The sequence below is a fragment of the Neophocaena asiaeorientalis genome, unplaced genomic scaffold, assembly GCF_003031525.2.
Source record: "Neophocaena asiaeorientalis asiaeorientalis breed wild unplaced genomic scaffold, Neophocaena_asiaeorientalis_V1.1 scaffold90, whole genome shotgun sequence".
Taxonomy (NCBI): Eukaryota; Metazoa; Chordata; class Mammalia; order Artiodactyla; family Phocoenidae; genus Neophocaena; species Neophocaena asiaeorientalis.
In genome coordinates this window covers 195,863-210,381 of record NW_020172445.1, presented here as the reverse complement: position 1 = coordinate 210,381, position 14,519 = coordinate 195,863, and the positions used below count along the sequence as shown (strand labels likewise).

Genomic DNA, 14,519 nt, shown 5'->3' with positions numbered 1-14,519 from the left:
TTTTTTTTTTTTAGAATTTTTTTAATTTTTTTTTTTTTTTTTTTTTTGCGGTACACGGGCCTCTCACTGCTGTGGCCTCTCCCGCTGCGGAGCACAGGCTCCAGACGCGCAGGCTCAGCGGCCATGGCTCACGGGCCCAGCCGCTCCGCGGCATGTGGGATCCTCCTGGACCGGGGCACGAACCCGTGTCCCCCGCATCGGCAGGCGGACTCCCAACCACTGCGCCACCAGGGAAGCCCCTTGAATTTTCTTTTTGATTTAATTTTTTTAACTATGAAAAAAATACAGGGCTCCAAAAGGAAACCTCTAAAACTCATCCCTGTCTCCTCTCCACTGATCTCTCCCTCTCTCTATAGACAACTCATTTTAGTTAATTTTTAATTTGTTTTTCCACTGCTTTTTTAAAAAATAAAAACAAATAATATATTTCATGTTCCTTCCCATTGTAACACAAAAGTTATCATACTGTATACATTCTTCTACACCTTACTTTTTAAATTCAGTATGTCTTAGTGATCACTGCATAGTGTACAGCTGCATGGTATTCCATTATGTGGATATGCTACTGTTTATTCATCAATTCTCTATTAATGGATATTTGGGTTGTTTTAAGCCTTTTGTTAATGTAAGAATTACTTTTACTGGACTCAGTGGGTCTATCGCTTGGGGTGCTTAGCCAATGAACACACCAAGTACTTTGTTTTTTTAAATAAATTTATTTATTTACTTATTTATTATTTTTGGCTGCATTGGGTTTTTGTTTCTGTGCGGGAGCTTTTCTCTAGTTGTGGCGAGCGGGGGCTACTCTTTGTTGTGGTGCGAGGGCTTCTCATTGCGGTGGCTTCTCTTGTTGTGGAGCACCGGCTCTAGAGCACAGGCTCAGTAGTTGTGGTACACAGGCTTAGTTGCTCCGCAGCATGTGGAATCTTCCCGGACCAGGGCTTGAACCCGTGTCCCCTGCGTTGGCAGGCGGATTCTTAACCACTGTGCCACCAGCGAAGTCCCAAGTACTTTCTTAAAGCAGAAGACAAGTAAGGAGTCAGGGAGATAGTGTTACTGAGTCCAGTCTCTTACTGCTCACTGCTCTCCCATGACAGACCAATAAATCGAGAGACAGGTGTTGGGGCAGGGAATAGCGGCTTTTTCCGGAAAACTGGCAGACTGAGAAGATGGTGGACTAGGGTCTGAAAGAACCATCTTACCTGAGTTAGAATTCAGGCTTCTTTTATACTGAAAGGGGAAAGGGTGTGGCTTGTTGTTGCAGGCGTCTTGGTACTGGCCAGACCCACATTCTTGCAGCTGTCCGCATAGGTCTAGTTATGATGTTCCTATAAACCTCCAACTGAGAAAAATGTTTTCTCTTCTCCAACTTTTTATCTCTATGTGAAAGGAAAAGTGTTATACCTTTAAAGGTCAAGCCTGGGAGGCAGAGCATTGAGAAAAGGCTATCATGTATATTTCAGGCAATAGGCAACATTCTTTTACAAAGGTTGGAGCCAGCATGACTAAGTACAGACAACAGGGCACAAAGGTTAGAGCTAAAGGAATAGTTCCAGTATGGAGTCAGGTTTGTTCTTTGTTACAGTAGTTCTCAAAGTACTGTCTCCCCTAACCACTGGACCAGGGAAGGTTTAAGCCTGGGGGGCATGCATATTCATGAAATGGCAGGCATGATCATCCGTAAGCATTATAATGAGGCAGCAGTTACTCCAGGTTGCCCCAAACTGCAAGCAAGCAGGTGCTTGGGTGTTTGCTTGTACTGTAGTATCTTGTTGGATATATTGTAACCCTTTTAGGACAGCTGGTATCTGGAACTTTCTGTGATTTAATGATTTAAGTCAGTTTCTGCAAAACAAAGCACACTTTGATTCAACCCCATCCCTCCCCTACTGCTGCCTAGCTAACAATATGGCAATGAGTAGCTTTGTGTATATGTCACTTTGCATTTTTGCCTGTGTATCTATCTTAGGATAGATTCCTAAAAGAGGGATTGCTGGGCCAATGGTTAAATGCTTATGTAATTTGCTAGATATTGCCAAATTTCTCTTCTTAGGGATGTACCATTTTAGCCCCTTACCAGCCATGTATGAGAGTGTGTGTTTCTGTAAAACACAAAATGTGTTATAAAAACTTTTGGATTTTAGCCACTTGATAGATGGGAAGTGATATTTCAGTATAGTTTTAATTTACTTTTCTCTTAGGAGCAAGGTTGATCATATGTTCATGTTTAAGAGCAATTTGCATTTCTTTTTCTGTAAACTGTTCATATCTTTTGCCCGTGTAGTGTTTCATACTCTGTTCACTTTAGAATATATTTAGTGAACATGTCATTAAATAATGTTCAATATAGTTTAATGGCTTCAAATAATCCATTTTTCATTCATTCAGTAACTACTTATGTTGAACAGCAACTGTGTGTCAGACAGGCCTTGTTCCAGGCAAGAATACAGCAGTGAACAAAACAGAGCAACATCCCTGTCCTCAAGGAGTTTTTATTCTAGTTGGTGGAGAGACAATAATGAACAAAATAAATATTACATATACATATAGTATGTTGGATACAGGTAGACCATAATTTACTCAACATGTATTTCTAATTTTACACTATTATAAATAATGCATTGTTGAACACCCTTTTAGTTACCATCAATTGCAGTTTGATCCTTTCTTAGAAGATATATTAATCTTAGTTTTGAAATCTATTGCTGCTTGAATTCATTTATATTTTCAACATTTTATTATGGTTTTATAACCATAACCCACCTTTTCATATTATGTTTTTAGTAGTCATCCTGGGATTACAATGTACATCCTTAATTTTTCACAATCTGGTCAGAATTAATATTGTACTACTTCACAGAACTCATAAAAACCTTGCAACTATAAGGGTCCTTTTACAGCTCCCCACCCCTTTTAGGTTTTATGCTGTAGTTTTCATGTTTATCTATGTAAGTTATAAATCCCATAATACAATTTTATAAATTTTGCTTTAGACAGTTACATATATTTAAAGAAATTAAGAGGAAAAAATTAAGTCTTTTACATTTACCCACATATTTACCATTTCTGATGCTTTTCCTTCTTTCCTGAAGATCCAAGTTTCCATCTGGTACTGTTTTCCTTCAGCTTGAAGAACTTTAACATTTCTTTGTATTCCAGATCTGCTGGCAGTCAGTTATCTTAGTTTTCATTGTTCTGAAAATGTCTTCATTTTACTTTCATTTTTGAAGGTTACTTTTTATTGGTTGAAAAACTATTTTCCAAGGTAGCTGTACCATATTATACTCTCGTCAGTGATGTATGAGAGTTTTACTTGCTCCATCCACACCCTTGAAAATACTTGGTATTGTCAATGTGTGGTGGCATTTCATTGTGGTTTTAATTTGTATTTCTATGTATTGGTTATCCAACACTGCATAGGAAATCACCCCCAAAGTTAGTGGCTCAAAATAGTAGTAAATAATTTATTATCTTTTACAGTTCCTGTGAGTTAGGAATTTGGGAAAAGCCTGACTTGGTGCATTTTGCGTGGAGTCTCTCATTGTGGGCAGATATCAGCCGAAACTGCAGTCATCTTAAAGCTTGACTGTGGCTGCAGAATTTACTTACAAGGTGCTTTGCTCACATGGCTGGCCATCTGATGCTGGCTACTGATGAGGCCTCAGTTCTTCACCAGGTGGTCCAGTCCACAGGACTGTTGGAACATCCTTGTGACCTGGTGTCTGGCTTCCCTCAGACTGAGCTTCTATTGAGGTGATCATATGGTTTTTCTACTTCTACTTTATTTTTTTGAAAAATATGATGAACTACAGTATTTAATGTTCAAATGTTAAATTAGCTTTAAATTCCCTGGATAAACCCCACATGGGCATGACTTATTCTCCTTTTTTTTGCTGTACTCGGGCCTCTCACTGTTGTGGCCTCTCCCGTTGCGGAGCACAGGCTCCGGACGCGCAGGCTCAGCAGCCATGGCTCACGGTCCCAGTCGCTCCACGGCATGTGGGATCCTCCCGGACCGGGGCACGAACCCGTGTCCCCTGCATTGGCAGGCAGACTCTCAACCACTGCGCCACCAGGGAAGCCCTGAAGGTTACTTTTTATTGGATATAGAATAGTCAGTTGACAGGTTTTTTTCTCCCCCTGTCAGCACTTTAAAGATGTTTTTCTACTATCTTTTAGCATTCATTGCTTGTGATGGTTAGTTCACAGCCATTCATAGCATTGGTCCCCTGTAAGTGTCATATTTTTCTGACTGCTTTCAAGATTTTCTCTTTATCTCTGGTTTTAACAATTGACTATGATATGTGTAGATGTTATTTTCTTTCTACTTATCCTGATTGGGCATCACTGAGCTTACTGAATCTGTAAATTTATGTTTTTTTCACTAAACTTTAGAGAATTTTGATCATTATTTCTTCAAAGCCTTTTGTGCTCCATTTTCTCTCCTCTTATTCTAGTTAGTCTCTATTTTATTACAAATATATCATTTGATATTGTTCACAGATCCTAAGGCTCTATTTCTTTAAAATGTTTTTCTCTTTGTTGTTTAGATTGGATAATTTCTAGGGATATATCTTCAAGTTCACTAATTTTTTTTTTTTTTGGTCATCTCAAAGCTGTTAAGTACATCAATTGAATTTTTTAAAATTTCAGGTATTTTATTTTTAAACTCTAGTATTTCCATGTGGGTTTTTAAAAATACTTTCTACTTTTTTGCCGAGAGTCCCCATTTGTTCATTCATAATGAATACTTTCCATCACATCCTTTTTTTTTTTGGCTGTGCCGTGTGGCATGTGGGATCTTAGTTCCCCAACCAGGGATCAAATCCATGTCTCTTCCAGTGGAAGTGCAGAGTCTTAACCACTGGACTGCCAGGGAAGTCCCTCCATCATATCCTTAAACATAGTTATAAGAGCTGCTTGAAAATCTTTGTTCAATCTGACACCTGGGTCATTTAGGATCGGTCTCCATTGATTGTCTTTCTCTTGAGGTGGGTCATGTTTTCATGTTTCTTTATCTGTCTAGAACTTTTGGATTGTATAATGGACATCATGTAGGATATGCTGTTGAAACTCTGGATTCTGTTATAGTCCTCCAGAGAGTATTGATTTTTTTTTTGTTTTGTTTTGTTTTTCTTTTTTGGCTGCACCTCGTGGCTTGTGGGATCTTAGTTTCCTGACTGGGGATTGAACCCACGCCCTCGGCAGTGAAAGTGTAGAGTCCTAACCACTGGCCCACCAGAGAATCCCTGTTTTGTTTTGTTTTAAAGTAGGCAATTAACTTGACTGATTTCCTACTCCAAGCTCTGTCTCTTCTGTGGTGGGCAGCACCTCTTTTCAGTTCTTTTAATCTTAGCTGACCTATTTGAAGTTCTTCCCACACATGCTTAGTTCAAAGATTAGCCAGAGATTTGGGCACAGTTTATATAGAATTGGGGGCTCTTCCTCTCTGGTTCTATCCTTTCTGATATTTCTCTTCTTATTTTCCACCTGCTGTAGTTGCCCTGAATTCTGTGCTTTGGTTCTCAAGCCAGTAAGACAATGGGTTTCTCTTAGAATTTTAGCTATGCTATGCGGCGAGCGGGGGCCACTCTTCATTGCAGTGCGCAGGCTTCTCATTGCAGTGGCTTCTCTTGTTGTGGAGCATCGCCTCTAGGTGCACGGGCTTCAGTAGTTGTGGCTCGCGGGCTCTAGAGCACAGGCTCAGTAGTTGTGGCGCACAGGCTTAGTTGCTCCACGGCATGTGGGATCTTCCTGGACCAGGGCTCGAACCCATGTCCCCTGCATTGTCAGGCGGATTCTTAACCACTGTGCCACCAGGGAAGTCCTAAGGAGATATTTATTAATTACTCTTTTCATTCATTCTTTTACTCAGTCAACTAACAAATACTCATTTGGGGCTTACTTTATGTACTATGCAAAGCACAGACCAAACAAGAGAGGCATGGTGTTTACCCTCATTAAGTTTAAACTCTGATAGAGAAGCAAGAAAATAAACACCAATAAAATAATTACTGATTGTGATAAGTACTATGGAGGAAAGAAATTGGGTGTTATCACAGAGTTAATAGTGTGGGGCATGGCTTTTAGATTGGTCAAGGAAGGCCACCCCAGAGGAAATAATATTTAGATTGAGACTTCTAGATACCTATGACTCAGCATTTTCACTTAAGGTATATACACATCAGGAGTGTATGTGCACACTTCCACCAAGAGAAATCTATTTTAAATATTAAGAAGATCTGATGTGTGAAAAGTAGACTTCTGGGAGAGGAGGAGTATAAGTAGGGAAACCAGTTAAGAGGCTGCTGCCGTAGTTCAGTTTAAAGATGTTCATGGCTTAGAGATAGGTTGTAGTCGTGAGGTGGAGAAAATTGAATGAATTTGAGAAACATTTAATATGCAGAACAGACAAGACTTGGTGATGGATTGGATAAAAGAGAAAAGGAAAAGGATGGAGATGTAACCAGTTAGTAACCTGGTTAGATTGTCGTAGGGAGTGAAAGGTACTCGTGAGAATCAACAATTTGTTGAATTTCAAATGCCTAAAAACATCCAAGTGGAGATTTCATTCAGCGGTTGGAAATATGTCCCTGGAACTTAGAGGGTAGACATGAGCCAGATATGTAAATTTGGGAGCTGTTCGCTTACAGATCATTTTTAAAGACCTGGGCCTGAATAAGATTGTCGAGGAAGAGAGTGCAGAGTTCAGGACCAGCCTTGGAACATTTTGATATCTGGTAGAGGAAAAGAAGCCAGCAGAGGAGACATTGCAAGATGGCCGTGGAGGTAGGAGGAAAACCAGGAAAGAGTGCTTGCTGTCCCAGAAACCGAGAGAGGAGTGTTTCAAGGAGTGAGTGAGCAAGGATGTCAACTGCTGAGAGTGTATATGAGCTCCTTCACCGGGAGAGGGCAGTAAAGACCATTTTAAGAAAGTTCAGGAAAAATTGAGAATATATATTTTGGGGGGAATGTGATTAAGTTAATCTTTCTGCACCCTTTGTCTATATTCTGTGATCTGCCTCACTAGAATGTAAGTTCCATGAGGGAAAGGACTTTGTTTTGTCCTTTATCCCTGGGATCTAGAACAGTTTGACTGAATGAACCTTCTGTGGTAAATGTCTAGCTTTTTAGATTTCTGTTCTGGCTACAGTTTAAGCCCAGTAAGTTGATTAAGACCTGGCCTCTGCCCTCAGAAACAAACTAGAAGAAGTATGTTAGGTACACTATCCTAACTACATCCAGAGTGCTATAGGAAGGCAGGGAAAGTGGTCTTGAATTCTGCCTAGGTTAGGGTGGCACAACTACTTTCTGGAAGTAATGACATCTGAGCCAGGCCTCAGAGGATGAACTGGAGGAGGCAAGGCATTCCACATGGAGGAAAGTACAGTTTGTTTTCCATGTATGTAATTTCCTTTATCTTTCTTCAAAAGGATCAGGCTCAAGTTCACTACAGATCATGAAACATGATGTCCTGTTGACTACTTTAAAATCTAACCTGTCTGCTTTGGAGGACAAGTTTCTGAAGGATCCTCACTGGAAGCAGTTGAAACTCCTAAGGGATGAAATTGCTAATGAGGCAGAATGCCGACAAGACTGTATGGATGTCACCTGGCGTTTTACTTCCCAAACCTTACTGTTGCTGTTGTGCTTGAAGGAAACCATGATCCGCCTTGCAGTTGAGTTCAATCCAGGTAAACCCAACCCGAGGACTCCAGAAGCTGCTCCTGCCCTGAGCCCGGATACACTTAGTATCTCACAGCAAAAGACTGTCCAGTCAGTTTTGCAGTTTGTAGTTACCTTGGGTGTCTGCCCCTATCTTGTGCCTGGTGTTGGAGTCCCTGTGAGTTACAGGACTGAGTTTGGTGCCGTTGTTCAGGACGTAGTGTGTCTCGGTGCTGCCCCCAGTGCAACCCGGAGACTGTACACCAGCTGCAAGGTCCTCCTGAATGTTGCTCAGCACGCATCTCTGGGGAGCTTGATTTTCTGCCGCCATTTTGGGGATATCGCAGCAGGTCTGTGCCAGCTGGGATTCTGCCCAACCAAGAGAAAACCACTAAATCCCGAGGAAGAGGTAAACATACGTTGAGAGAGTGTGTGAGAGTCTGTGTGAATATGTGTGTGTACTTGTGTGTAGTTGCTATAAAAGACAGTCTTAGTTCTTTGGAAAAGTGCTGATGGAAAGATCTAGAATTTTTATTGAATGTCCAAGTATCTCTGGTGGATAGATGATTCTTTATAGGGGGTTGGAGCTTTCATTTATTAAATACTAGTCCTTTCACACCTGGGGAGTCCATTTCACCTGTCCCTTCTAGCCATTTTTTGAAACAGCTGTTGCAGGCTATTTCTTTGAGCCTCTGTTTCCTCTTCTGTAAAATGTGTTTAATAATTGCAAGGTGGCTGTGAGGATTAAGGATAAAGTGTATCAAGTACCTAGCCCAATCCCCAGTAGTGCTCATCAAAAAGTTATTAATATTAAACTATTCATGCCTCCTTCATTAAGTTCTTGGGAGGATTAAGGGAGGTAAAGTATGCAAAGCACTGGGTACACTGCACAATCCAGTCAGTGTTCCTTGTTGTTATTATCAGATGATAAGGGTATGTGCCTGTGTTTTGCTGACAGTCAGTAAGGATTTGAGTGTCTGGACTATAAAGGTGCCGTGGAGGTTACAGAAGCGTTAGACGTGGTCCTTTTCTCAAACAGCTCACACAGTAATTGGTGAGACAAGGCTCACAAGTATAACATAGCAGTGACCACTACTCCCCCACGAGAGGACCACCAGCATCAGCACAGGAAGCTAACCAGAAGAAGCTGTTAAGATATAAATGTATCCAGGGTCGCACGTAGGGTAATTCCTTCCCTACTGCAGCCAGATTTCATAATGCCCACTCACCTCATTTCTCTGTCACCTTTCTATGTCACCCTCCAACTTGTTCCTTTTCTGTTTGTTCTCCTATTCCCTCTTCTGCCTATGCTCACAAAACAAAACAAAACAGAAAACATTTAAAAGCCATTGTCACCCGAGTAGTGACACGAAATTATGAGCTCCCCCAGTGCATTACATTTTGTGGAGCAGAGCTCTGTGCTCTTTACAACAGGGTGTGAATCTTGACAGCTCTATCAGTGCCTGCTGCCTGCACTTCCTTGAGATGGGGGTCCTGGAATTGCTATTGCTAGCGCTAAGCAGTGCCCAGGGGTCTCAGACGAGAGAAAAGAAAAGAGAAACACAGAGAAAGGACCAAGTGAGGGGGTGGGAGGAGAAGGGGAGACACGGTGGGTGTACACTACAAAGCTGGACAAGTCCCAGCAATAACTGCTGCTCTAAGCAACACCTATACCACGGTTTGCTAAATTGTAAGGGGCAGGACTCTCTGAGAGCTTGACTGTAAGGTTACCAAAGGGAGACAGTCTCTTGAGGCTCAGAGAGGGGGCCCAATTAAATAACACCCTTCTTTGCTGCCCAAGTTCTGAATCAATTAAAAGACAGTTAACAGAGTACGAGATGACAAGTCAAAATGTCCTCTTTATTACTCATAAAGGCAGAGTTGGAAGGTATATAGAGGGAGACAAACGGGTCTCCTAACAGTGCATTCCAGAATTAGACACAATTCTCACCCAGTTTTAAAGAGTGCCAGAAAACTGCAGCGCCTTCTGCCCCTTGGCAGGGGACATGCCCCTGAAAAATCTACGGCAGGGAAGAGCAGAACAGAACGTGTGCTTGCTCCCAAGAGATAGAAGAGGAGCGAGCTCATCTGTGCGTGCCAGAACTCACCAATCAGATAAATCAGTGCGATCTCCTGCCCAGAAGTGGGTGAGGGGGTGGAGATAGGGCCAGGAGTGTTTCAGTATTATAGCTTCCTCCAGGTAGAAGGAAATCAAGAGGCAAAAGAAGCTTGCCTCCCTCTCCCCTTACAAGCATCTTTGTTCAGTATTGCAAAGCATTGCCTTCTATTGCCTGCCTAGTTTGTATTTCACAAAAGCCAAATACGTGTTTCTTTTAGGTGTTAACCGAAGACGAAAGAGCCCTGTCTAGGAAGGCTCTGAGAGACATCTTGGATCAAGTGTATCAACCATTAGCAGTCCGAGAATTACTTATCCTCCAGGGAGGACCACCCCAGGTATGCATGCCTGGGGACTCTTGTGGGTGAATCTTTAATGATAGTGTGTGGTGTACTGTCTTCTTCTCCTGGGAAATTAATCTAGTTGAGTCTTATTTCATCTTTTAGATTGTTAAATGGTATTTGTAGAGCTAAATTACACTGACCTTTGGGATAATTTAAAAGGATATTTCTTTTAGTGGAATGATGGACACTGTTCCCAGGAATATTGTGATCATTTTTTAAGGCTTATGACAAAAATATATTTCATTCATTCTCAAACTGGATCTTTTTTTTTTTCTAAACTAAAATTTGGCTGTTTGACAATACATTCTTCTGGCAGAAGTGTTTGGACATCTTATTCTTTGAATGGAGTATTTGAAGTCAAGAAATTAAAATTAGAGCTATTAATGGACTATTCTTAGATCCATTTTTGAAAAACGTAATAGTATATATTCTGCTAGGCATCAGATAGTTTCTTTTTTCATTAAAAATAATTATTTATCCAAAATGATTTAATTTGATGATGTAGCTGGATTTATCTATTTTCTTTCAGTACCTAAATTTTAGTTATGAGTTTAGGTGAGTAAAGCATGAAGGGCCAAAGGAATTGGCTGTAGGACCAGCTGAAGCTGACTACAAAGATATCTCCTAGTTTAAGTCATTTTCATCTCGTCCTTAGAATATTACTGTAGCCTCACATTGGGCTCCTCTGGCTCATACTCTGCTTCTCTGAATGAGTCCATAGTTTGCCAGATTAAACCAAATACATTATAAGAGCATGATGAGAAAGAGGCTCTGGAGTTAGGCACACTGGAATTCAACCCCAGGGTACAGTTGTTTGAATTAGTAAAAGCCTTTCCATCCCTCAGTTTCCTTACCCATAGAATGGGGATGGGGATGACAACAGACCCTTCCTTATAAGTTCCTTTTGAGACTGTGGGGGAGGTACTCACCGCAGTGCATGGCACATCATAACCCCTTCAATATATGGTAATTATTGATCTTCTTTAAATAAAAGAGAACAGGCTAGTTGGGATTGAATGTTTTTCTTTTACCAAGTTTTATGCTCACATAGTTAGACACAATGAATGACCACACCGTAGTTTGCGTTCTAGCCCAAAATAAGGGACACGAAGTCTGTTTTGTTCATGGCGGCTCCACAGAGCTCTCAAAAAGGAGTTCTTGAAGAAATCGAACTCTTCTTGAAACTGCCATGTCAAAAAGAATCAGAGCAGCTGAGACCATGGAGCCAAGGACTAGTGTCCTCTCAGTGTTGTGAACTGTCCTCTTAGTGGTGAGTCATGTTCATAGGAGTCTTCTTCGGAAGCTAGATTTGATTGGAAGGACTGCAATCAGATTGGTTAGATTAACCTTGTGTCCCCCAAATCTGTATTTTATTCACAGACATGTTTGTCTATTTCTGGGTTTGAAATTTCACTTGATACTTCACTTGAAGAACTTTCACTATATTTCTACTTTCTTAAAAGTGATGCTGAAGTAGGTTTTGTAAAGGAGTCTCTTTTTTTTTTAAAGGGAAAAATTTTGCTCTTTTGAAGTCTGTATAGCATACGGTTAATCATCAGTATGACTCAGTATATTTGTATATTTTTAATTTCTACATATCTGTTACACTGACATTCAGTTCGTACCTTTCCCTTCCTTTTTCAGTCCTACACGGATGGGAAGACACAAGTTATGTGTCGGGCCCCAGCTTGGCTCCGGCGTCTATGTGGGCAGCTCCTCTCTGAAAGGTTGATGAGACCCAGTGGTGTTCAGGCAGTAGTCCGGGGCATTTTGGAAGGAGCAGGTGGTAAGAAATAGATGTTTGTTACTTTGGTATCCACTTTCCTTTGAGTCACAGTGAAATATTGGTCTTTAGCATTTGACTGTAAAACCTGATGGAGACTAGACTTTGTGGAGAGTGAGGAGGTTAAACCTTAATGAGCTCCTTTTCCAAAGAAACTCATTTTCTTGCCATTCTTCCATAAATAATTGTGATACACTGCTCATGTTGTTGACTAATATTGTCAACTGTTTCAAATAACTTACACAATCAGAGGAAAACATTGCACAAAAAGTTTAAGTAAAACCCTATAGAAAACGTGAAATTCTCTGTGGAAAAGAGTCAGGGTGCTAAGAGTACTTCACCTCAGGACTTAAAATACGAAACAGTTCTCCTGAAGCTGGAGATACCCAAGAGATGCAAACTTTGGGATGAAATTTTAGATTCACTTCCACAATTATATTCCCTTAGTCCTCATTAATAGAAAGAAGGTTCATTATCATGTTAAGTATGGTAGTAGTTTTTAATTTATATTTTTTGATTTTTAAACAAAATCATACACGCACATAGTTTAAAGAGTCGATGGGTCTATAAGGCTTTTAGAGAAACATAGCAGTCCTTGGCAGCATTTCACTCCATTTCCCATCCTCGGAAGCAACCACTTTGATCATTTTTAGCAGGTTTCTTCTGGTATTTACCTCATTTTTCTAACTATAATGCGGTTACAGCACTTTCTTAATTTTTCAGTTTTAGGCATCATCTATCAACTCACCATCAGTGAAAAAGGATTTTGTTATCTTTCACAACCCTACCATCATTCACCCAAACATACTTCCCATCCCCTTAATATAGTCATATATATATATATATTTTTTTTTGGTACGCGGGCCTCTCACTGTTGTGGCCTCTCCTGTCGCGGAGCACAGGCTCTGGACGCGCAGGCTCAGCGGCCATGGCTCACGGGCCCAGCAGCTCCACGGCATGTGGGATCCTCCCAGACCAGGGCACGAACCCGTGTCCCCTGCATCGGCAGGTGGACTCGCAACCACTGCGCCACCAGGGATGCCCTATAGTCATATCTTAGTTTTGGTTAGATCAATATTCAGTGTTTATACTCTTCTGTGTGATTACTATATACAGCTGAGCTACTGTAGTATACTTTTTTACACACTTTTGTACTTGGAGTTAATAGCTATCTGTTTTGTCTGCTTAGTTTTGTATGTACTTATCACTAATCTGTTTTCAGACTGTGTCCCAGTTGTTTAAATCTCCTTTTAATACATTCAAATACATTAGCTATTCTATCCATTTTATCTTCTTGAAGACATCTCTGTCTCTGAGTCTTCTGTTATTTGGACTAATTACCTCCACAGAGCTGTCATCCTAGGCTCTCCCTTCACCTTTTTCCTGGTGATCACCTTAGCTTTCTTTTGTATTTGGTCCCTTGTCTCCTGTATCCCCTGCACGTTAATTTCCTATTGCTGCTGTAACAAATTACCACAAACTTAATTGCCTTTTGATGGAAATAACATTTAAACTGAGTCCTGAATGCTGAGTAGGAATATGTTCATTGAAGAGTGAGGGAAGACTATAGTTAGAGAGGATCCATGTATGAAGGAACTGACATAGGAAAGAACAGTGTTTTTGAGGAAATTTCAGTATGGGTAGAGCAGGGAGGGTAGAGAGTGCAGGGAAAGTGGTATGTGATGAGGGAGGGGTGTGAAATGAGGGTGGAGGGGTGGGCATCATGGAGGCATTTAGGCCTAGTTCAGGGTTTTGAACTTTATTCTGAGGGCAATGAGATACCACTGGAGGTTTTTAAGGAGAGAGACAGGATCAAATCTACATTTTAGAAATATATTTCTGGATGTATTGTGAAGAATGGGTTGAGTAAGAGCAGAAGTGGGGAAAACAGTTAAGAAGAAGCAGTCATCTGAGAGATCACAGTGGCTTGGAGCTTGGATCAATGCGGTGGCAGTGGAAATGCAGAGAAATGAATGAATATAAGACGTATTTAAGGGGAAGAGTTGCCAGAACTTAATGAAGGGCTGGTTATGGGGGGAGGGAGGAGGAGAGAGAGAATCGATCTTGACTTTCCATTTCTGGGGTGGTCAATGTACCTTGGTCCTGTCAGACAAAAGTGAGGTCAGTGTGGTTGGCAGACATTGATAGATTTGGTCTGCAGTGGCTGTAATGTTGCCTCCCCATTTCTGCCTGCAGTGGCTTCTAGGACCAATGAAATGGAAAATTAACAGTTACCTGTGAGAAGTTGTCACATGCAGATAGGTCCTTGCATCTTCTTTTTCCAGAGAAAGCTTAGACTTCACCCAAGGGCATGCAAATTGGGGAGCTTCTATAAGAAACTTAGAACCCTAATTTTGCTACTTATTCATATGTGAATATATATATGGTTTATTCTCAATGATTTGAGGCAGTTTATATTTACTCGCATATTTGCCATTTCTGGTGTTCTTCGTTTCTTTGTGTAGATCCAAATTTTAATTCAAATTTCCTTCTGCCTGAAGAACGCTAACCTTTTTTATAGTGCAGATCTACTGGCAATGAATCCCCTTAGCTCTTGTTTGTTTGAAAAAGCCTATTTCACCATCTTTTTTGAAAATATTTTTGCTGGATA

General features: G+C 40.8%; 1 protein-coding gene across 2 annotated transcripts in view; it reads left to right on the top strand.

The window, feature by feature from the left end:
• The window catches only part of TANGO6 (transport and golgi organization 6 homolog), a 184,705-nt gene that overhangs the window by 6,959 nt on the left and 163,227 nt on the right, over positions 1–14,519 (top strand). For both annotated transcript variants that reach the window (XM_024733730.1, XM_024733734.1), the window contains exons 2-4: positions 7,434–8,074; positions 10,003–10,119; positions 11,770–11,911. In XM_024733730.1, the coding sequence (XP_024589498.1) occupies positions 7,434–8,074; positions 10,003–10,119; positions 11,770–11,911 (900 nt within the window). The remainder of the gene's footprint in view (positions 1–7,433; positions 8,075–10,002; positions 10,120–11,769; positions 11,912–14,519) is intronic.